The sequence below is a fragment of the Anomaloglossus baeobatrachus genome, chromosome 6 (genome assembly GCF_048569485.1).
Source record: "Anomaloglossus baeobatrachus isolate aAnoBae1 chromosome 6, aAnoBae1.hap1, whole genome shotgun sequence".
Lineage (NCBI taxonomy): Eukaryota > Metazoa > Chordata > Amphibia > Anura > Aromobatidae > Anomaloglossus > Anomaloglossus baeobatrachus.
Genome location: NC_134358.1, coordinates 108,953,438 through 108,978,639, shown reverse-complemented (window position 1 = coordinate 108,978,639; position 25,202 = coordinate 108,953,438). Strand labels below are relative to the sequence as shown.

General features: G+C 40.2%; 1 protein-coding gene across 1 annotated transcript in view; it reads left to right on the top strand.

The window, feature by feature from the left end:
- HNF4G (hepatocyte nuclear factor 4 gamma) overlaps nucleotides 1-24,830 on the top strand; it is a 57,463-nt gene extending 32,633 nt beyond the window's left edge. Inside the window, exons 5-10 of the mRNA XM_075316299.1 lie at nucleotides 1,607-1,762; nucleotides 2,570-2,657; nucleotides 3,156-3,308; nucleotides 6,683-6,919; nucleotides 19,892-20,014; nucleotides 22,832-24,830. Coding sequence (XP_075172414.1) covers nucleotides 1,607-1,762; nucleotides 2,570-2,657; nucleotides 3,156-3,308; nucleotides 6,683-6,919; nucleotides 19,892-20,014; nucleotides 22,832-22,950 — 876 coding nt within the window. The 3' untranslated portion in view covers nucleotides 22,951-24,830. The remainder of the gene's footprint in view (nucleotides 1-1,606; nucleotides 1,763-2,569; nucleotides 2,658-3,155; nucleotides 3,309-6,682; nucleotides 6,920-19,891; nucleotides 20,015-22,831) is intronic.
- The last annotated feature ends 372 nt before the right edge of the window (nucleotides 24,831-25,202 follow it).

Below are 25,202 nucleotides of genomic sequence, written 5' to 3'. Positions count from 1 at the left end.
TGATTGTGCTCTGCGGGCTCCGCTATCCTGCAGAGCTTTTGCTGGTCCCTATGTTTTTCCCCGAGTTCCGGTTGTGTCCTTGTAGTGGAGGAGGAGTCTTTTCTTTCAGACCTCATTTTCGGTACTGCTCCTCTTTATCTGGTAGCTGTTTCCTCCAGAGCGCCACCGCCCACCAGTGATACTTCCTGCTAGGAAGTGCTCATCTCTGGTTCCTGTGAGTGTCTTACCTGATCTTGTCCCTCTACCTTGTTTCCACATTCCCCTACCAGCTACTTCCTATGGACTTCATTCCCTCATACCCTGACCTCGACTTGCTCTCTGACTCCGTTTCTGCCTGACCCATTGTACTGACGTGACCTCTCCATGTGCCAACTCCGGCTACCTATCGGACTCCTTCTCTGCCCACCCCCTTGTACTGACGTGACCTCTTCATGTACCGACTCCGGCTTGCTCTTTGACTCGATCTCAGCCCGTCCCCTTGTACTTATGTGATTCCTGGCCTGTATGACTGTTTCTCCCTAGGTTCTGCTTCACCTAGTGTATTAACCCAGCAGCTCCTGCCTATTTCTGTTCTGGTGACAACAAGTGGTTTGGTCGCTAACTGCACCCGGGTTAACATCATCACATTATCACTTACTGTCCTTTAGTTTGAATAAAAACTGTTTTATCTGAAGCAAATCTACATAGCAGCTCTCTGAATTCTGAGACCTGCAAAAGTGAGTACTCAACTAGGGCTTAATTTTGGAATAGGCTTACATTTCAAGCCTACTCAAAAAAGACCAACAAATCCTCCTAATATTTATTTTTGGGTAGGGCTTATTTTCGGGAAGTACGATACGAAGAAAGCTGCCAATCAGTGGTAGTGGAGGAGTTGGGGGGTTGGACTTTACTAAGCAAAATCCTGGTAACAGATTCCCATTTAGGAGCTTGACTTGTTTTGGCATTAAGGATGCAGGGTTTTGTTTTTTTTCATCAATGCATTCAAAATGCCAATATAACATAGTGCATTTCATAAAGTTTTAATAACACATTTTAATAGTTAATTCTTTAAATTATGAGTATAGCATCATTATATATTATATTATCTAGTATTATACAGATTCATATTATCCAAAAATACTTATAGCCTCTATGATCTAATTTTTTGCTAATTAAATATACATTTTAGTATGGAATTGTCAACACTTTTGTCTTCTGTATGATACTAAAGAGGTAACTTCAATATAAATTCCCATATAGAAAAACATTGCTTTACAAAAAAAAGCAGTAATAAAATAGGAAGTGCTGCTATTATTTCTATTTTTGGAAATAGTATTTTTTCAAATGTAACCAATATGTAGGGCATTTTTAAAGATTGCTTAAAATATGCAGAACTATTAAACACCATGGTTATATTTTCTAAGCTAAACAAGCTTCATAAAGGAGAAGGTTGACCATTTGCATGCATGTTGAAAAGAAATCCATAATGGCAATAGAGTTTTTCAATTATTTGGATGATTGCTTCTGTGGTTTTTGCTTAAAATCAGCATTGGCCACATGTAATTTTTTATGTGAATTGTATTTTAATGTAGTCTATTCATTTTCTTTATCTTTTCAACGTGGTTAGATCACTACCTCAAGTTCTGGTACAAGTACTGACATAAATACAAAGAAAATTGCTAGTGTTAGTGATATTTGTGAATCCATGAAGCAGCAACTGCTAGTCTTGGTGGAGTGGGCAAAATACATTCCGGCCTTCTGTGAGCTTCCTCTGGACGATCAGGTAAGAAACAAAAATGTGGAATATATTTAGCTTGCACTGTGAATCAACAAGACATATAACTGGATAAGTAGTTTATAAAAAGGAAATTTTGCATTGGAAATTTGACTTAGTGCTTTATATTTATGTGACAACTTTGTTATCGATCTATCTAATTATCTATCTATTTATCTATCTATCAATATTTTAATATATATAGGTTTTTTTAAGAATATAAAAAACTATATTATTGTGAAAGAAAAAAAAAAATTAAAATATTTATAGATAAGTTGTCGCATAAATATAAAGTATATATACATTTATGTTTTTCTCACTATCTGATATGAAATCAGAATAAACCTTTCCCGTATTAGGTCAATTAGGAACCAAAATTATTTATATTTGCCAAATGCCAGAATAATGAGAACGAGAATATTTTAAGGTATTTTTATTACTTTCTGCAAAGTCAAAACTTTACATACATTTCATTAGCATTTGGTGCCATTGCCCTTAAATTGTATGACTTGGTAAAACATTTTGGATATCCTTCCACAAGCTTCTCACAATAGTTAGTGCTTAAAACTAATTTGAGTAAAACTAAATATTTTGTATTGAAAGTTATATTATTAACCTTATCTTCGTATTATAGGTTTAAAAATGTTCTATGAAATGAAGTATTGTCAAGATTTTGGAAAAGTTTGGAAATTGTTGTTGTGTTCGGCAAGATCTTTCTTTTCAAATGGGGTGTACTAATTTATTAAAAACACTGTATTTGCAAACTTGAAAGTACAGACTTTAAGTTTCAAAATAACTTTTTCTTCCCTTTTAAAGGTTGCCTTATTGAGGGCACATGCTGGGGAACATCTTTTGCTTGGCATAACAAAACGTTCAATGGTTTTTAAAGATATCTTACTATTAGGTAAATATTTGTATGATTGTTTTCATTATGTTGTATGCTTTATTAGTACACCAAAATTATTATGTTGAGCAGAGGTCCCCAACCTTTCTGATCTTGAGAGCCACATTCAGCTCTGAGGTCGCGAACCACATCCAGCTGCCGCTCCCTCAAAGTAGTGACACCTAATGCCTCCATTACCGGTAATAACAGCCAAAACTCTTCCACAAAAATTCCACTAAAGTAGTACACTAAGATCCAAGGGTTCCAACCTTAACCCCTTTAAGATCTGCTCTTCTATGTGGGGCTACTCACAAAAGTCACCATCTGGAGACCTGCTCTTCTTAGCTGTTTGCTAGACCTAGTGCTTATGCACCAAGCTGGAAGACAGCCACGAGCCACACATCACATGCCCAAAAGCCATATGTGGCTCCTGAGCTAAAGGTTGGGGACTCCTGATTTACAATATGTCTCATAATAATAATAATAATAATAATAATAAAAAATTACATTTTATTTTAGGAAATAATTATGTAATCCATCGAAACTGTACTGAGATGGAGATAATTCGAGTGGCCAACAGAATTTTGGATGAACTTATCCAACCCTTTCAGGAAATTCAGATAGATGATAATGAATATGCCTGCTTAAAAGCAATTGTATTTTTTGATCCAGGTATGTATATTTTTGAAAATCATTGTGTATGCTGAAAAGGGTATCTTATTTCCAAAAAATTGCTTGTGAACAACATTAATGTAACCTTTAGACAACACATAGCTTTGGGCATTAATTTAAACAACCTTGTTAATGTGCAGTAATTTTTGCGGTGGTTTTCTTTGTGTGATTAGCTGCCATTTAAAGCTGTAAGGGGGAAAAGGATTGCAGTAATGTATCACCCCTTCACCACTCAGTCATTTTAGTTTTTTCGTTTATGTTTTTTCTTCCACTTCTTCCAACAGCCATACCTTTTTTTTTTATTTTTCCTTCAAAATAGCCGAATTAGGGCTTGTGTTTTGCTGGACATGTTATACATTTGAATGACACCATTAATTTTGCCAGATATTGTATTGGAAAAAGGGGGAAAAAATTCCAAGTGTGGTGAAATTGCAAAAAAAACTGCAATCGTTTTTTAGATTTTTTTATTTACAATGTTCACTATATGGTAAAACTAACCTAATAGTATGATTTCCCAGGTCAGTAAAAGTTTGTTGATACCAAACATGTGTAGTTTTACTTTTAATTAAGCGGTGAAACAAATTCAGAATTTTGTAAAAAATAAATTGCGCTTTTGTCGCCATTTTCCGAGACTCATAGCGTTCTCATTTTTCAGGATCTGGAGCTGTTTAAGGCCTTTTTTTGGTGTCTTGAGCTGGTATTTTTAATTATACCATATTTGGGTAGATGCAATATTTCAATCGTCATTCATTGTATTTTAATGTAATGTTGTGGCAACCAAAAAACTTCATTTTGGTTTTTGAGGGGCTTTTTTTCCCCTTCACCCTTTACCAATCAGATTATTTGATTTTAAATGTTGATAGATTGAGCATTTTTTAACATGGCGATACCAAATATATATTTGGGTTTTTTTTTATTTCATTTTCAATGGGGCAAAATGGGGGTGATTTGAACATTTTAGTTTTATTTTACTTTTTCATATTTTTTAAAAAACTTTTTTTTTACTTTTTATTCATTTTACTAGTTCCTTTAAAAGGAGTTGAGCCCTGGACTCAGCAATTGATTCTGCTGTTCAGAGTGATGCTTCAGCATCGCTCTGCACAGCAGCAATGCTGTTCTCCTGTGAATGCCAGTGCTCTGCCGACATTTACAGGAAGTGAGTTATTACAGTGATAGGGGTCATCAGCTGACCACACGCTGTCATTACAACCTATTGGCACTGGAGGAAAGGGGTGATCCCCGAAGGAACACGTTAGATTGCACTGTCAGATTTTGTTAACAAAAGCGGGTGGATCTCTGATCGCCTGGAATAATGAAGGCTCGCCGCCTTAAAGGGACAGATTCACCCTAAGTCATAAAGGGGTTAAAGTATGCACACCAGTGACTATGCAAGGGGAATACATGTAATAGCAGAAACTGCTGTGTGAATACTGACATGAAAAATTCAATAGCTATATGTAAGAATGAAATGTGAAAAATGGAACCTGCATTACTGCCATGAATATATGAATAAAGAGAAATTTAGCTACTGAATTGATCAATGCAATAGAGCCCCAACACTACGCCAAAGTATTTCTCTACGTTGGGGTCCCTAGCTTGTGTGTGTCCTCTCATGCAGTTAAAAAACTTACCGTGTATGGGAAGCTGAGACCCAGGCTATATATACGTATCATGTGGATTGGCAATAGGTGTGTATGGGGAGGGTTCTCAAACGAAAAACTACTAACAAATAAGGAATAACGTTTGGAACTCCATTCTATGTCCGAACTGGGTGCAAAAACCTAAAAAAACATCACTATATGGAGATAAGGTATGCACACCAGTGACTATGCAAGGGGAATACATGTAATAGCAGAAACTGCTGTGTGAATGAAAAATTGGAACGAAGAATGAAATGTGAAAAATGGAACCTGCATTACTGCCATGAATATATGAATAAAGAGAAATTTAGCTACTGAATTGATCAATGCAATAGATCCCCAACACTACGCCAAAGTATTTCTCTACGTTGGGGTCCCTAGCTTGTGTGTCCTCTCATGCAACTTTTCATGTCAGTATTCACACAGCAGTTTCTGCTATTAAATGTATTCCCCTTACATAGTCACTGGTGTGCATACCTTATCTCCATATAGTGATGTTTTTTTAGGTTTTTGCACCCAGTTTGGACATAGAATGGAGTTCCAAACGTTATTCCTTATTTATTCATAAAGGGGTTAAAGAGATACAGATATATACACTAGGGTGACCGCAAAAAATCGATGTCGGAATTTTGTCCGTCTGGACCCCACAAAACGATTCCCCTTTCCAGATGTTGAGATAGCCAAAATTTGAACTCGATCGAACGACGTTAAGCCGTGCCGCTCGTTGCTCAAAGTTTGAAAAAATCCAAATTTTTGGCCAAAAAGCTGACATATGGAGCCATAACTCCAGAATGGTAAATAATAAAAACACGCTTAATATCTCAAAAAAAAGCTAATGTTTTCTTCAAAACTTATATGTTACACACAGGGTGCATGTAATTTCTATTCGACACAAAAATGGGATCAACCAATGGACCTGATCCAGACATTTTCAAAAGATTCCTCACTGCGTGGCCCAAGATAGACAAAGGAAAATACGACACAGGTATCAGTGACAATCTAATACAAAAGCAGCTAACTCTAACTTTGTATTATATACCTCATTTTTATATTTTAAAATAAAAAATGGCATTAGACTTATCAGTATTACTTGTTTTTTTGTTATATTTCTACTTTAAACTCAAAAATATACCAAAAAAAACAAAATTTATCACTTAATAACAAAATATACGAAGTATGCTCCTAGTGGTACCAGGTCACGTTCTTGGGGCTAAAAGCTGTTGTAACTCAGTTTGACTTAAAATAACAACAATTATGTATTTGGTCTCGAATTCAGCAGTAACGTTTGCAATTACTTCTGGAGTTAGCTGCTTTTGTATTAGATTGTTACTGTGCTAACATGCTAATGAATGCACAGCGTCAGAGGAGGATCTTACTCACCTCTCCGCCGCCATCGCGTCCGAGGCTGGATATCAGCTCAGTGCACATGACCCTGGAGGTTCGGTCATGCGTACTACTTCAATTTGAAGTCAGGACGCATACATCCGGCTACATAGTGCGCATAACCAAACCTCTGGGGTCATGGGCACCGAGCCGAAATCAAGCATCGGACATGATGGTGGCGGAGAGGTGAGAGAGATCATCCTGTGATGCTGCACATTCATGACTGATGCAAAAAACTGATGTGTGAAAGAGGCCTAAGAGTCCCGTCTCACCACCTTTCCTTAGCTGTATTTTAAATTATGAATAGGACATTGAAACTGAAGTTTATGACGTTGTGTTTTTGGTTTACAGATGCTAAAGGACTCAGTGACCCAATGAAGATTAAAAATATGCGTTACCAAGTACAGATTAGTTTAGAAGACTACATTAACGATAGACAATATGATTCTAGAGGACGATTTGGGGAACTTCTGTTACTGTTGCCTACTCTTCAGAGTATAACCTGGCAAATGATTGAACAAATTCAATTTGTAAAATTATTTGGAATGGTTAAAATTGACAATCTTCTCCAGGAGATGTTATTAGGAGGTGAGTGCTTTTATTTTATTTTTTTTATAAAATATTTTTTAACTAAGTGTAAAGGTCAGTGGCAGCTCTTCCTGAATTAGATAGCATTAGGATACATGGTTAGAAACAAAGTTGGTAATATACATGTCTGGATGCATTGTCGGTGATTTAAATATTTTCTTTCACATTCTCTTTAAAATGATGGGATCCTGTCTTGGGAGAAAGGGGAGATTGATATACAAATGTTTTACTGCTACTTATTGGTAATAACGAACTATTAAAAATAGTGAATTACTAAACATTAAAAGTGGCTAAAGTAGGAAAATACTACTATTCATTTATAGGAAAACCATTAACATGTACACATATATGAAAATCATTAGCATCAAAAAGATATATAGAATGGTGTCTTTTTAGTCAAATCAACCATTTATTGCTGTGTTTAATTTCTTTATGTATGTTGTGTTTCTACAAACTAAAAAATGTTAATAAAAACATTCTTAACCAAAAAAACTATTAGCACCAATTATAACTTTACACGTATCTAAATTATAATCTATTGTGTTTAAGAGTACATAAAAGACCAAATAGTGTAAAACTTGTACATTTTTGCATGATTGATATAAACTTATTAAAAGTACTTAAAGAGAATCTGTCAGCAGGTTTTTGCAATATCATCTGAGAGCAGCATGATGTAACCAAAGAGATGTGGGATCCAATGATGTATCACTTAGTTTACTAGGTGCAGTGATTCTGACAAAATCAAAGTTTTTACATTTAGCAATGCAGCACAAATAGCAGTCCTTGCCTATAGCAGACTCCAGATTCCGGATGCGAGAAAAGTGGCAGCATGCTGCGATTTTCTTGTACAACCGTATCCCTCGCACCCATTCAAGTTAATGGGTGCGAGAGATACATCAGACTGCACTCGGATGTTATCCAAGTGCAGTACGATATACGCACAGGCTGACAATGGAGGAGATGGGGGGATTAACCCCTCCCACTCCTCCGCAGTTCCCGTCCTCAGCTTCATAGCTGTGGCCTGATTGCAGGATCGGGTCACAGTCGCATGACACTCGGCTCACGCTCGCAGCAAAGCCTGAGCCGGGGGTCATTAGCATATGGCATCCGATGCAACAGCATCGGATGCCATACGCTCATCTGAGTCCAGCCTAAAGGAGATGATCAGTAAGTCATCAATATGAGATCAGTGTGGGCAGCAGTATAATTAGAGTCCAGTCGATTTGAGTGTAAAATTTGAACTTGGGCCTTCCCACCCTGTATGCTGGCCAGATATTGGCCCTTGTAGTGTTCTAAATCATTAAGAATATACCTGTTTCCCCCCTCCCTCATTATATAGTAATGCCTCCCATTCTGTATTAATGTCACCCACCCAGGAACTCTTCCAGGTATATATGTTCGCCACCTTGGGCCCCTTCCTAGTATATGTGTTCATCATGGGCTCATCCTGGTGTATATTTTCCCCTTCCTAGTATATATGTCTCCCATTCTTGGCCTATCTTGGTATACATATTTCCCATCCTAGGCTCATCTTGGTAAATATGTCTCCCATTCTGGACCCAGTATAGTATTTCTTATATTATGGTAATTATGTCTCCCTTCCTAGGCCCAACCAGGTAAAAATCAGGTGTAAAAAATATTAAAAAAACATCCCCAATTTTCTGTGTAACTGTATTTCTAATGGTGCTATTGACATGAATTTCTCACCAGATGTAAGTAACAACCTATTCAATCCAGACAGGCAAAGAAATCAAACCATTGATATCCATAAATTAAGTTAGGTATAATAATGAGATATATCACAGGGAAAAAGTATTGAACATATGAAAAAAGACAGGAGCAAAAAGCCATGGAAAGTCATGACACCAGCTGAAATGTATTATCAATTATAGAGCAATCCTGCCACTTAATGAAAATAATATCAGTTTATTTAACTGATGGTCTATAAAAATGTGTCTCATTACCAAGGTGCCACACAAGTAACATTTCATGATGAGTAAAGCCAGTGAGCGTTCTCAGGACCTTTGCAATCTTATTGTTACAAAACATACTGATGGCATTGGTTACAGAAGAATTTCTGTATTACTGAAGGTTCCAGTGAGCACTGTTGGAGCCATAATCAAGAGATGGAAAGAACATAATTTCCCCATAAACCATCCACGACCAGGTGCTCCCCAAAGCTTTCAGAAAGTAAAGTGAAAATATTTTGTTTTCCCCCAAAAATAATTAGTTTTCCAAAGCCAATGACCACCTGTGAGGTACAGAAAGACCTGGAATCAGAAGATACAATTGTTTCAAATAAAACAATAAGTAACTGTATACATGGTCTCCATGCAAATCTCCATTGCTGAACAAAAAGCACATCACAGTGCGTTCAAGTTGCTCAACAACATGAAGGGGTACTTTGCACATTACGACATCGCAAGTCAATGCTTGCGATGCTGAGCGCGATAGTCCCCGCCCCCGTCACAGCAGCGATATCTTGTGATAGCTGCCATAGCGAACATTATTGCTACGGCAGCATCACATGCACTTACCTGCCCTGCGACATCGCTCTGGCCGGCGAACCGCCTCCTTCCTAAGGGGGCGGGTCATGCGGCGTCACAGCGAGGTCACATGGCAGGCAGCCAATAGAAGCGGAGGGGTGGAAATGAGCGGGACGTAATCATCCCGCCCACCTCCGTCCTTCCGCATAGCCGGCGTGAGCTGCGGTGACACAGGTAAGCTGCTGTTCCTCGCTCCTGCGGCTTCTCACACAGCGATGTGTGCTGCCGCAGGGGAACGAGGAACAACATCATACCGTCGCTACAGTGAAATTATGAAAATGTCAGACACTACACCGATGATACGATTACGACGCTTTTGCGCTCGTTAATCATATCAAAAAGGATTTACACACTACGATATCGACAGCGATGCCGGATGTGCGTCACTTTCGATTTGACCCCGCCGACATCGCACCTGCGAGGTCGTAGTGTGCAAAGTACCCCTTAGACAAGCCTGTTAAATACTGAGAGAATATAGTCTGGCCAAATTAGACCCAAATTGAGCTCCTTGGATGCCATAATAATAGATATTGGAGAATAGTCAAATATTCATGTTCAGATTCTTTGTGCAGAATAATTTCTATTATTTGTGTATTCATACCGAATAACAAACTTAATTCAAGTCAATGGGAAACTTGAATCATTTTCTGGAGGACCTTGGAAGAAGGTCTGGGATGGCTGTAAAATGCTGCAATGGATGTAAAGTGCTGAAAGTGAATAGGAACAACATGTGGAAGATGCCTGGATGCATTTCTGACTCCCATTTGGTTTCTGGGAATATTTTTTTTTCAGAGTATTATGGGGATTATACAGAAAATTAATACTCACCGAGTTTTCCCGCTGCTGTCAAACTGCCCTCTTGCTCTGATTGAAGTTGAAGTTCATGAACATGGGCTGCTTCCCCCGCCCACCCTCTAACCGTGTCTGTGATTGGCTGCAGTCTTGCTTCCTCCGCCCACCCTCTGTGCCAATATCTGTGATTGCAGTCACACTATGTAAAAAAAAAAAAATAAGTGAAAAAAAATGGGACAGGGTACCCCATATTTTCAATACTTAGAGCATATAAATCAGACAGCTTCAGGCTGTAGCCACCAGCCACGTGCATTATCTTGGCTGTGTATCAAAATACGAGGGCCCCCATGTTTTTTGTTTTTTTTTAATTATTTAAATAAATAATTGAAAAAAAAAGCATTGTGAGGTCTTCTCAATTTTGACACCCAGCCAAGATATAGTGGACAGGTGGGAGCTGGTATTCACATATTTTAGGGGCCTATGGTTATTGGACTTTTCCCTAGCCTAAAAATAGCAGCCTGCAGCAGCCACAGAATTGGCGCATCCATTATATGCGCCATTTCCAGCACTTTACCCTGCTCATCTCAATTACCTTGAAATGGTGGCAAGCTGGATAATATAAGGGATTCATTACAGCTGTGATTTGTCAAAAAATCCCTGCTGCAACAAAACCCTGGATTAGTAATGGGGATGAGTCTATGAGACTACCCCATAACTAACTCTTTAAAGGGGTGGTTCACCCATTTTTTTTATTTTCTATTAGTGTAATTTACCATTTTAGGTGTTTTCTTCATTGGCTTCTATTGCAGTTCTGGCACTGAGTGGCGCTATCCTGCATGCTCAGTGCCGGTCACATGACCCCCTGGTGCTGTGGCCACTAGTATCCTCTTACATCCCGTCAAGTTCTGGGCTCTGAAACTGGAAGGTTACGTCAGGTGATGCTGGCGCCTCTCACACTGATTGACTGTGCTGTGGGCGGTGACTACCGTACGTCACAGCCCAGCATTAAGGGGAGGATCCGGAGGTCGCCAGTGTGGAGCGGTGAAGAGGGCTGAGCGTCCGGCAGATGTGTGAGGCACGGGGCGCCAGTGTGGAGTACAGGGGGGGGGGGGTTCTTCAGCTGAAAAACTCCCCTGTCACGTAAGTATGTGATCTCAATCTCCATCCGCCCACTCTGCCCCGATGTCAGGAGAATGGGCAGTGTCGGGCAGTGTGATCATGTGCTCCTACCAGCCCTACAGGACGCAGCAAGACACTGACAAGCTGGTGACATGCAACACTACATGTGTCAGAGCAGAGCACGTCTCCAACTTGCTCTGCTCTGTCACCTGTTCTGCTGCATGGGACCAACTGTCTCCACTCTGTCACCTGCACAACAAGTCACAGAGTGGAGCAAGTTGGTGACAGAGCACCTCTCTCCCCCCTCTCTCTTCTTTCCTCCCACTCTCTTCTCTCCCCCCACTCTCTTCTCCCCCTCCTCCCCCCCTTTTTCCTCTCGTTTTCCCTCTCTCTTTTCCCTTTTCCCTCTCTCTTTTCCCTTGCTCTTTTCCCTCGCTCTTTTCCCTCTATCACTCTCTTTTCCCTCGCTCACTCTCTTTTCCCTCGCTCTCGCTCTTTTCCCTCGCTCTCGCTCTTTTCCCTCGCTCTCTCCTGGCATGGTCAGTACAGAGATCTCTCGATCATGGAGGGGTGAGAGGGAGTAATAAACATGGAGTCCCTAATGTGTCTGTGTATTTATTTCTAATAAAGTATTTTTCTCTGTGTGATGTCTTTTTTTTAACCCTTTATTGGAGATTCTTAATGGCCGGGTCAAACTTGGCCTGACATTAAGAATCTCGGGCTTTATACCAGCTGGTGAAACATAGCTGGTTAAAACCCCTTATTACCCAGCATGCCACCTGGCACCAGGGAAACTGAAAGGAGTTGGATACACCGCCAGAAGATGGCGCTTCTATGAAAGCACCATTTTATGGGGCGGCTGGGGACTGCAATTCGCAGCAGGAGGGGGTTTAGAAAGCTTTGGCCACCCTGCTTTGCGGATTCCAATCCGCAGCTGCCTAGTTGTACCTGGCTGGACACAAAAAACATGAGCGAAGCCCACGTCATTTTGTTTTTTTTGTTTTTGTAAATTATTTCATGAAATTCATGAAATAACTAAAAAAAAAAGGGGCTTCCCTATGTATATTTAGGTCCTAGCCGGGTACAAATAGGCAGCTGGGGGTTGGGGGCAGCCCGTACCTGCCTCCTGTTCCTAGCTAGCGTACAAAAAATGTGGCGAAGCCCACGTCATTTTTTTTTTAAAGTTTTTTAGGCAAAAACCTTTTAAAAAAAAAAGGCTTTCCTGGATTTTCCATTGCCAGTGAAGGTAACACCAAGCAGCGGGGGTTAGCAGCCAGTAGCTTCTTGGGTTACCCTTAGCAATAGAAAATGCAGCGGGAGCCCACACTTTTGTTTTACACCTAACCCTATGGTTAGGGTTATGTGTTTGTTTGTTTTTGTTTTTTTTTCAATTTTTATAAATTTTTGAAAAGAAAAAAAAATCGATATGGGCTTTGCCTATCGAGCACCAGAGCATTTTACTGCTCATTCATCCCTACTCCTGACCACAGCGCCAGCAGAACAAGTAATCAGATGACTCCAGTGTCGGCCGATTACTTGTTCTGTGTCCCCCTGCATCCATCGCAGCATGTGCGGGCTGTGAGGTGACCTGAGTTCAGTCCAGCTCTGGAGTCAGCTGATCTGAACTCAGCTGAACTCCAGCTCGCACACGCTGCGATGGATGCAGCGGGACACAGAATATCAATATTAGCCTGTGTATCAGCGCACATGAGCAATTATTTTCTCAGAACAAATCAGATCGAGAAAACAATCGCAGCATGTTGCAATTGTAATGCAAGACTCTTTCTCTCGCACCCATTCAAGTGTATGGTGTGAGAGAAAAATCGCACTGCACTCGCGGTACATCAGTGTACCACGAGTGCAGAACGAGAATCGCAATAGCTGGCTACGGAGGAGAGAGGAAGATAAATCCCTCCCTCCCCTGAGAGCAAGCCAGCCTGCCCCTCCGCAGCGCTGGCCTTCCCCTCCTGAGTGCCAGCCCGCCCCTCGCAGCTGAGGTCCGCTCGCATGGTCAGACCTCAGTCGCAGGGACACACGCATGACACTTGGCTCTGCTGTACTGCCAGCGTGAGCCGAGTATCATACGAGGGGATCTCAGTAATCCCTGTGTGGCCCCAGCCTAATCGTCCGACACTGGAGTCAGCTGATCTGAACTCAGCTGAACTCCTGACCACACAGCCTACACATGGTAACATGTGACTGCGATTAACCTGTATCCATTGCAGCGTGTGCGGGCTGTGAGATCAGGAGTCAGCTGACTCCAGTGCCGGCTGATAAATTCTGTGTCCCGCTGCAGAAGGATCCGGTAATATAATGGTTGCATGCACTGCACATTTAATCCAGTCATATGCGGTTTGCGGTTTAGGCAAAAAAATGCTGATGTGAAAGTAGCCTGCAAAATGCATGCCACATGGATGATGACAACACACAGACTAGGCAAGAGGGAAAAAAAGCAATCTCAAGACCCCCATTTTATTTTCCCTAATTATTTTTTTCACATGTTGCGCCAGCTGTACACACACAGACTATGAACTATATGAGAACAAGCAGAAGATAGCCGCTTTCTTCCCCTGGTTGTGCAGAGCTGCAAGCTTCTGCTGTCTCTGCTGTGATTGCTTTTAGGCGCATCCACACTGGGAAGAGGCAGGGAGGAGTCTTTGGGTAGAGAGCTGAGTGGGTGTGTTAGATACAGCCCTAGAGCCGCAAAGAATTATGGGAGTTGTAGGAACTGAACCCAGGAAGTCAGAAGAGAGATTAAATACATCAGACCTGGAGCCAGAAATGAGGATGTGCTGCTAGAGCATGATAAAAGGTAATATTGCTGAAATAACATAATAGATGTGTGGAGAGGCACATATTAGCAAGAATTATGAGAAAAAAAATCCGTTTTGGTAACTGGACAACTTCTTTAAGTCAAAAGAAATAAACAAAAAACAAAGAAAAAGAAATCTTTATAAAAAAAAGTAAAAAAAAGCAAAACACCCTCTTTCTCTCATTTATTAGCCCCCAAAACATTCTTGCAGGTTTAACGTAATCCACATCAAGATGCCCCATGATGATTCCAGCTTTTCTACATCTGAGGTCACAGTGCGCAGCTACATTAGAAAACATGACCGAGCACTGCAGTGTCAAGGCTACAATGATGGAGTCGCAGCTGTGAATGATGGTGTCATTGAGTTCACCTGAAATCACAGCTTGGGTTTCCACGGTATCCCAGTTGGGACCTGAGGTGAACCCTCCTCAGGTTAACTCATTGAACTCAGTGATCTCCGCTCAGGTGAAGGGAGAACTACATAATACACATCATGTTTGGATGCCAATATCACTCCAAAAACACCATACCAACATTCAAGTTTAGAGGTGGGAACGTCCTTGTATGGGGCTGTTTTTCAGCATACAGCACTGGCAAACTTCATATGATTGACGGGAGGATGAATGGACAAATGTACTGAGACATTCTTGATAAAAAAAATCTGTTGGCATCTACCAGGGTGATTAAGATAAAACGAGGGTGGACATTTCAGCAAGGCAATGATCCCAAACACACAACCAAAGGAACTCCCTATTGGTTTCAGAGAAAGAAATAAAGCTGCTAGAATGGCCCAGCCAATCAATCACCTGACCTGAATCTAATAGAAAAATTATGGAAGAAACTAAAACTCAGAGTTCATAGAAGGAGCCCACGGAAACTTCAGGATTTGAAGAATGTTTGGGTGACAGAATGGGCCAAAATCACGGATCAGCAATGCATGTGGCCAGTTTGTTTATGCAGGATGTGTCTTGAGGCTGTCATTACCAAAAAAGGTTTTTGCACTAAGTATTTAAGCATGTTGAATACTTTTAAAGCAACTTCCTTGCTGTTCCTGTACAGACTAGAGATCTCATCCTTGCAACACCTAGTGGGTCCTGCGGAAGTTGTAATAGCTCTGACCATATACTAAATGATGACAACTTGGGTCTATGCTGCTGGATCAGCCATCAAGCACTTCACGTTCCTCTTAATTAAACAGAGGGCAGAGCAAAGTGAAAATTGCCTACCAAAGGGAAAGTGTGCTGAAGTAGAAAGTTAGTCTAGAGTAAATAGTACCAGAAAAAAAATACCAGAGAGGGTCAATATTGCTAAAGAATATCTTGCCTACTTACTGACCAGAAACATAAGATAGGTTCATAGTGTAGAACATAAACAGCTGGGAGAGGTATCCTAGCTTGTCATCCACTGACTGGCAGAAACTAACAGCAATATGGCTGTACTTCAAAATAAGAATATCACGGACATGAAATATCAGCAGGTGGAAGGTATTTAAAACCACACCCAAAAGGTGATTGGGCAGACAATCGAGTAAAGGATTATACCTGTTACCCTAACTGAACAAAAGCAAGAATACCAGAAGCTAAAACACCTGAAGAAAAGGTGTATTTACTGTGGTCCAATGGACAGTGAAGTTGGGCACAGACTCAAGCATTCAGATTCAGATGCATGACAGTGTCATTTCTCATATTTACCCATCACTAAATTTATGAACATCTATGGTTTAATTTCTTTGCCTGTGTGGATTGGATGGGTTGTTACCAACATCTGGTGAGAAATAAATTCACTTAGAAAGTTGGTGAAATTTTCAATATTTCACCCGCTATATATGTTTCCCACCTTGTGCCCATCCTGGTATATGTGTCTCCCATCCAAAACCCATCCTGGTATTTATTTCTCACATGCTGGCATACATGTCCCCCATCCTGCGCCCATTCTAGTACATATGTCATCCATCCTGCTAGATTTGTCCCCGGTTTTGCCACAATTCTATTCATCTTCCCCCGCTTCCATGAGAAGCTGACTTCAGTAGGCAAGTACAGGCAGAGCATGATGGTTTTTGCCATGTGAAGGCAGTGACTTGCACGCCGACGTCAGCTACGGGCCACAAAATATATTTCAGCTGAAATACAGTCATATGAAAAAGTTTGGGCACCCCTATTAATGTTAACCTTTTTTCTTTATAACAATTTGGGTTTTTGCAACAGCTATTTCAGTTTCATATATCTAATAACTGATGGACTGAGTAATATTTCTGGATTGAAATGAGGTTTATTGTACTAACAGAAAATGTGCAATCCGCATTTAAACAAAATTTGACCGGTGCAAAAGTATGGGCACCCTCATCAATTTCTTGATTTGAACACTCCTAACTACTTTATACTGACTTACTAAAGCACTAAATTTGTTTTGTAACCTCATTGAGCTTTGAACTTCATAGGCAGGTGTATCCAATCATGAGGAAAGGTATTTAAGGTGGCCACTTGCAAGTTGTTCCCTATTTGAATCTCCTATGAAGAGTGGCATCATGGGCTCCTCAAAACAACTCTCAAATGATCTGAAATCAAAGATTATTCAACATAGTTGTTCAGGGGAAGGATACAAAAAGTTGTCTCAGAGATTTAAACTGTCAGTTTCCACTGTGAGGAACATAGTAAGGAAATGGAAGAACACAGGTACAGTTCTTGTTAAGCCCAGAAGTGGCAGGCCAAGAAAAATATCAGAAAGGCAGAGAAGAAGAATGGTGAGAACAGTCAAGGACAATCCACAGACCACCTCCAAAGACCTGCAGCATCATCTTGCTGCAGATGGTGTCAATGTGCATCGGTCAACAATACAGCGCACTTTGCACAAGGAGAAGCTGTATGGGATGCGTAAGAAGCCGTTTCTGCAAGCACGCCACATACCTGAGGTATGCAAAAGCACATTTGGACAAGCCAGTTACATTTTGGAAGAAGGTGCTGTGGACTGATGAAACAAAAATTGAGTTGTTTGGTCATACAAAAAGGCATTATGCATGAAGGCAAAAAAACACGGCATTCCAAGAAAAGCACTTGCTACCCACAGTAAAATTTTGTGGAGGTTCCATAATGCTTTGGGGCTGTGTGGCCAATGCCGGCACCGGGAATCTTGTTAAAGTTGAGGGTCGCATGGATTCATCTCAGTATCAGCAGATTCTTGACAATAATGTGCAAGAATCAATGACGAAGTTGAAGTTACGCAGGGGATGGATATTTCAGCAAGACAATGATCCAAAACACCGCTCCAAATCTACTCAGGCATTCATGCAGAGGAACAATTACAATGTTCTGGAATGGCCATCCCAGTCCCTAGACCTGAATATCATTGAAAATCTGTGGGATGATTTGAAGCGTGCTGTCCATGCTCGGCGACCATCAAGCTTAACTGAACTGGAATTGTTTTGTAAACAGGAATGGTCAAATATACCTTCATCCAGGATCCAGGAACTCATTAAAAGCTACAGGAAGCGACTAAAGGCTGTTATTTTTGCAAAAGGAGGATCTACAAAATATTAATGTTACTTTTATGCTGAAGTGCCCCTACTTTTGCTTAAATGCGGATTGCACATTTTCTGTTAGTACAATAAACCTCATTTCAATCCAGAAATATTACGGAGTCCATCAGTTATTAGATATATGAAACTGAAATAGCTGTTGCAAAAACCCAAATTGTTATAAAGAAAAAAGGTTAACATTAATAGGGGTGGCCAAACTTTTTCATATGACTGTATGTGTTGGCATTGTTGGACCCTCCTCCTGCAAAGGCTTTGTGGCAATTGCACCCACTGTGACCACGATTGTTACTCCCTTGGATGTGAGGTCTAAAAGCCGGAAACCCTCAGGAATAAGCTGATATAAATTGTAGCTGTCACCATTTCTCCACTCAGTTATCAGAGCTTGCTGAGAAGTACCCTGCAGACTGGACAGGATATATAATATAGGTGACTCCCTAGGGGAAGTTGTAGGTATTTTTGTTTTTTTCAAATACTGTGTTCCTAATCTTCTGTTTTTCTTTTTTAACTAGAAAATGTATATTTTTTGCATCCATAGTTTATGTATCCATAGTTCACCTTTATGTTATACTTAGCATTTAAACACTGTAATTTAAAAGGATGTAGAATTACTATGTCTGTTAAAGGTTTAGATCTAAAATAAAGGCCATGATTTATCTAAGTGATTACTCCAGAATCCTGATATAAATAGCTTTAAAAAGTAGCCAAATGATTGCGCAACAAGAAGTTTCCGAAAAATTGGCAACTTTGTGACTTTTGATGTTTTCAGGCCAGTTTTGCCTTCTAAGACTGGCAATGCTGGGGTGGGACATAGGCATGATGAGAACTTTGTCTAATTCATGATAAGATGTGGCATACATTACACCAGAAATCTTACTCCAATTTCTGACTGGGGTAATATTTATGGTGGGGTGCATGGAGGCGTATTGCACTTGTTATATGCTTCTGGTTTATTAAGAGTCATGGATATCCTAACGATTCAGAAATGTCTGAGTTCAATAAAGCCCATCATCAAGACTGGCATGAAAAACGCCGGTCTTGAAGATTTAAAGCTATAGTATTTTCATTTCACAATAAATCAGTAAATGTGTAGAAATAATATAAAAGTATTTATTAACAGAAAAAGTGTCGTTATGACAATTCCCAAGTGTTAATGATTTACTGCCTATATCTAACTTTATAATTACAGCTGGCCTAATGGATAGTAATTTGAGAAAAATGTAACTAGCCAAACTGTTGGGTGATTTCCAAAGTTTTCATTTAGTTAAGTCTAATAAATTCAATAAATTAATACGCTCTTTACTGATGACCATTTTACTCTCCTGTCATGTCTATTTCAGTAAATATCCAGAAAGCTAAAAAAAAAGCCTGGGGAAATTTATTGTATTTCATATCTCTTGAAACAAATAGGCTCTGAAGTGAGGAGTCAGAACTGGGACATTAACGGAGCTTCCTGCTTTACAAAACCCAACTTGCTTATGTAAAAATGTAATTGCTATTAGCTAAAGCCAAGAAATGTATTGTCTGGCTTTATGCTCTGAGGGAGATAAATGATCTCTCTATAGACATTTATTGGATGTAGCTACCCTATACATCAATGTCTGACCCTTTAACAAGTTTTGCTATGTGACTAGAGATATTTGTCAAGCCAAACCCCATCTGCAGACACCTGTTTCTGGGAATTTACCCCTCATCAGTACAAAGAAAGATTTCGATAACTATTTGGCACATCCTTTGGAGATAGTTTTAAGACTGGAAGAGAGCTAATTTGAATGTTATTTGCTGTGAGAAAGTGCTAATTAGGCCGGTGTCACACTTGCGATTGCCTCGCGTGTATCTCACATGAGTCTCACGGTGCATCACCAGGCACGGCCACACACTCTTCTCCCAGGAGCTTCTCAGCTGCATAGAGATACATGCAACCGACCTGCTCCTGTGAGGAGAGAGTGTGGCTGTGCCGGGTGATGCACCGCGATACTCGCGTGAGATACACCAGAGGCAATCGCAAGTGTGACACCGGCCTAAGACTCCACACACAGCTTTTTTCCTGAATGAGACTTATTACCCAACAGAAATAAGTGACATATTGCAGAAAATGATTTCAAAACAATTCAAATCAAAATAATTACCTACCAAAAATACACACTTTTTTTCCTTCATATGTTTTCATATAGGTGCTTCAGCTGAGTCTAATCACATGCATCATCTTACCCATTCTCATATATCTCAAGATCCTTTAGTGGGGCAAACCTTACTTGTAAGTTCCATGTCTTCATCTCTACACACAGAACAGATTGGTAAGTATTTTAGAAAAACATATCCAATTTAAAGTGTAGTGTCCTGTGTCGTATACAATGAACCATACGGCCTGCAGTAGTTACACGTCATCATGACCGTGACAAAAAGAAAAATAAATGAGAGTTTGTGATGCCAGACAGCACTCAATTTACCTCTATTTCCTGGCAGTTTGGTGCTATGTGGTCCCCTCCGATTAGTCCAGAAAACAGGGCAGCCAGTGTAACAGTAGACAAAAATACATTTAATTGTTGTAAGTTAACATAGGTACATCCAGATGAATGATGCTTGCACACAGCTCAATTCCTGTTCAGCAATCACAGCGACTTTCCAGGTTAGTCATCTGGTAATAAATCAGATGCAGTGATACCCTAGGTTCTCATTTTGCTGGCTTGCACAATCCTAATCACACCATTATCTGCAGCTGAGGCTCTGGGTTATGATTAGTGATGTACAAACTCGATATGGAAAGTTCAGAGTCTGTACCAGACACCTAGTATATGTGCATGGACCCCGAACACTGACTTCTCAGTGTTTGGGCTCGGCCACCTGGAAAAAAATAAAACAAGAAGTAGAAGAAAGCAAAATAGAGATTAATACTGGAGAATTATACTTACCAAGTCTACAGTGCGGCAGTCACACCGGGTCTGCTCATAAGCTCTCATACCATGCGTATGCACTGTTTCACCCACCCCAACCCTCTGTGACAGCATCTGTGATTGGTTGCAGGCAGACTTATTTCTTGACTCTTTAGCACCTTCAGATAGGTAGTTGAGCCAGACTTTCCAACATATTTTGCCGGCTTGCCGACATCTTTGATTGATTGTGGAGTGTAAAAATATATCATTGGAAAAAAATAGCACAGGGTCCCCTGTATATTGATACCCAGCACAGACAAAGCAGATGGCTACAGGCTGCAGCCTCCAGCCATGCGTATTATCTTGGTTGTGTATCAAAATAGAAGGGACCCCATGTGGTATCTTTAGAATATTTAAATAAATAATTTTAAAAACGGCATGTGGTCCATTAGATGCAACAATCCTGGTGCTTTACCCACCTCATCTGAATTGCAAAGGAGTGGTGACAATTGGGGTAATATAAGGAGTAAGTGACAGCTGTGATTTGTCAAAAAATCACAGCTGTCATGAGGCCCGAGGTTAGTAATATGGAGCGGTCTATGAAATCCCCCCATTACAACCCTGTAAGTAAAAATAATTAAACACAAACACACAAAAAAATCCTTTTTTTAAAAAAAAATGATTAACCCTCAAAACACCCTATGAATGCCAGCAACAGGCTGGTCATCACAGGAGTACCATCATGGCAGGGGTCTTCAGTAAATATCCGCCTGCTGTTATAAGATATTTATGCCAGCATTTTAACCCGTTTACGACCCTTGACGTACTGGGTACGTCATGGATCGTGTGAGGTTAATCCCCACGGGCTTCCAGTGATTATGTGACTTCCAGTGGTTGCCATGGTAGCACAGGGTCATGTGATGACACCTATAGCTATCATGAGTCACTTTCAATGTCGGCAGAGGCCAGTGTGTGAGAGTAAAGCACCATATCTGCAGATCTCAGCTATGTACCTGTGATCTGGAGATATGGAAGAGCGATCAGATTGCTGATCCATAAAGTCCCCTATGGGACCTAGTAAAATAGAAAAAAAAAGTTTTAAGATTTTTTAAAAAAAAGATAAAAAGCCTAAAAGTTCAAATCACCCCCCATTCGCCGCATTGAAAATTAAAGGGTTAAATAAATAAAAAAATCCACACATATTTGGTATCGCTGCATTCAGAAATGCCCGATCTATCAAAATATAAAATCAATTAATCTGATCAGTAATCGTCTTCTTTCAAAAAATTCCAAATGCCAAAATTATTTTTTGGTCGCCACAAATTTTGCGCAAAATGCAATAACAGGCGATCGAATCGTAGCATCTGCGCAAAAATGGTACCGTTAAAAACGTCAGCTCGAGATGCAAAAAAAAAGCTGTCACTGAGCCATAGATCCAGAAAAAATGAGAACGCTGCGGATTTCGGAAATGGCTCACATTTTTTCAACAAACTTGTTAATTTTTTTAACCCCTTAGATACAAGTAAACCTATACATGTTTAGTGTCTACAAACTCGCACCGACTTCAGGCATCACGGCACTTCAATTTTACTATATAGTGAACATGGTGAATAAAATATCCCAAAAGCTATTGTGCGAGCGCACTTTTTTTGCAGTTTTTCCAGTACACTATATGGTTTATGGTTTAAAACTACAACTCGTCCCGCAAAAAAAAAAGCCCTCATATGGTAAGATTGATGGAAAAATAAAAAAGTTACGGCTCTCGGAAAAAAAGAGAGGAAAAAACCCCCCCAGAAAAACTCAAAAACGACCGGGGGTGAAGGGGTTAATAGTTAAAAGCAGCAGTTGGTGCTTGTCTCCACCTGCTGCAGTTGGAGACCGGTGCTGATTTTAAAACACAGTATCTGCTGGCAATTATGCAACTCAATTCCTAAGCTTGCATCAAAAGAAGAGAACCTAACATACCACATCGTATGTCAGGTAGGGGTTAAAGCCTATGAGCTATTTCCTTAAATTTACATTGCTTAATCAATTTTACATTAAGAGCTGTTTTTAATAGCACATATGCCTAAGCTTGAGCTAATTTGAGATTGTCCACAGTAGACAAACAACTTTATAAAGAGAAATTGATATTTCTACTGAAACTGTTCATCACAGTTTGTAAAAGGAAATTCGACTTTCTTTTAGCAAAGTTTTGTTTTATTCTTCCATGTTAAAATATTTTCTATTTTTGATTTGTAGCTACTCCTGAAACACCTCTACCTTCACCTCCCCAAGGCTCAGGACAAGAACATTATAAGATATCTACAAACCATGCCACAGTTATTACACATCAATCTATCTTAAAACAAAAGCCATGATGTTTTGTTTTGTGTTCAGAAAAGATGCCTGGAAGTTCTTGGCCACTGCCAGTTTGCCCTTAATTTTGACCTTGGACTTATAATGGTACCTAAGAAAAGGTCTAAGAAAAAATGATATTTGGCTTGTATATTTTATAAACCTTATATAATTTTATTTTGTTGGTGCATACTTGTACTGCAATATTCATGTGTCGAAAATCATAGATGACTAGACATGGGAATATATAGTAATATTATTAGTGTTTGTGGTACATGACAAATACTTTGTATGTGACATATTATTTCTATGCTGTGCTGTTCTGCAAAAGCAATCTCAGATTTGTCATAGTCTTTTAGATCATGCTAGCCAATCATGTCACAGTATTGCAAAGGTATAGTCAATTTGCATGAAAGCCATTGAGTCTTAAGGGGGTGTTACACGGAGTGATATCGCTAGCGATATCGCTGGTGAAAGCACCCGCCCCCGTCGTTTGTGCGTCATGGGCAAATTGCTGCCCATGGCGCACAATATTGTTAGGAGCCGTCACACATACCTGCCTAGCGACGTCGCTGTTGCCGGCAAACCGCCTCCTTTCTAAGGAAGCGGAGGGGCGGAGATGAGCGGGACGTAACATCCCGCCCCCCTCCTTCCTTCTGCATTGCCGGCATCTGCAGGTAAGCTGCAGTTCGTCGTTCCCGCGGGGTCACACATAGCAATGTGTGCTGCCTCGGGAACGACGAACAACCTGCGACCTCAACAATCAACGATTTTTTGAAAAGGAATGACATGTCAACGATGGACGATAAGGTGAGTATTTTCCATTGTTAACGGTTCCTTGCTGTTACACGCAACGATGTCACTAACGATGCCGGATGTGCATCACGGAATCCGTGACCTCGGCGATATATCGTTAGATATGTTGTTGCGTGTACCGAGGTCTTTAGTAAGACTTTCCCCAACTATGCCCTTGCCATGTATCTTAAAGGGATTCTCCACTACTTTAACATTGATGGCCTATCATCAATATCTGATCGGTCAGGGTCTAACACCCCGCATCCCCTCCGATCAGCTGTTCTCAGTCCCAGCAGTGGCAACACACAGCCGGAAATGCTCAGTTCCGGCACTGCTCTATCTTATGGAGTGGCTGCGGCGGGGTACTGCACATCCGCCTCTCATTCCAATCAATAGCAGGTGGATGTGTAGTACCCAGAAGTGACCACTATCAGAAGATGGAGCAGCTCCAGAACTGAGCATTTCCAGCTGTCTGCTGCCACCACCGGGACCGAGAAAAAATGATTGGCGGGGGTGCAGTGTGTCGAATCACAGCCAATAAGACATTGATATCCTATCCTAAGGATAGGGCATCAATGTAAAAGTAGGGGACAACCTCTTTAATACCCTCCCCAAGGCAGAAGCAAAGAGCCTTGGGGAGGGGGGAGGGTGTCTTTATAAGCCCTCCTTTCTTTGTAGCATACAAGTTTGTTTCTGCCAGTAAGAATATCCCCACTTGTGTGTTGCATATTGTTCTGTCATTTTTTTTTGTGCATTTATTGTAAAAGCTATTATTTTTTTTATTTTATTTGTTATTATTGTACAATAAAAATAATAATTAGATTTTCAATTTTGTTTCACACTGGATGAAAATAAATGTTTACAGTACACTTGTACATTTGACACTGTGATACTATTTAATTTTTCGCATATTCTCTTTTTTTCAAAGCTTGTTTACTTGTATAAAATAGCAGAACATTTTAAAAAAAATGTATACAGCAGATAAAAGTTGGAAGAAAGCTACTATGTTCATCTTCTAAGGAGATATTCCATTGTAATAAACCATCAGTTCTGGAACTTTTAATAATAGTAATAGTTTAATAATAGTTAATTATTTTATACTTAATAAAGGACTTTTCAATCATATTGTTTCCATTTCTCTTGTTTGTCTTTTTTAAATTTATAGCCTATTTCCTGTCACGATTCTATGTGCAGAGCATCTCACAGACCTGGAGATGCTCTGCGGCAATTACAGATCTGACAATGTGTCCATTCCTTGTGCAGAGCATCTTGCCCTTGGAGATGCTCTGCGGCTCTGTCCTTGATAATGAACTAGCAGCTTGGTCACCATACTGGAGTCCAGGTTGGTTCTGGGAGGTACTGATTACTCATCTGTTCCATCTTCAAGGTAATTGCTCAGGCTTCTTTACTGAGCATGCTCCCCCAGAACTCTGTCAGTTGTATTCTTGGCTCCTCTGTGTTGCCATAGTTTGTGTGTCTG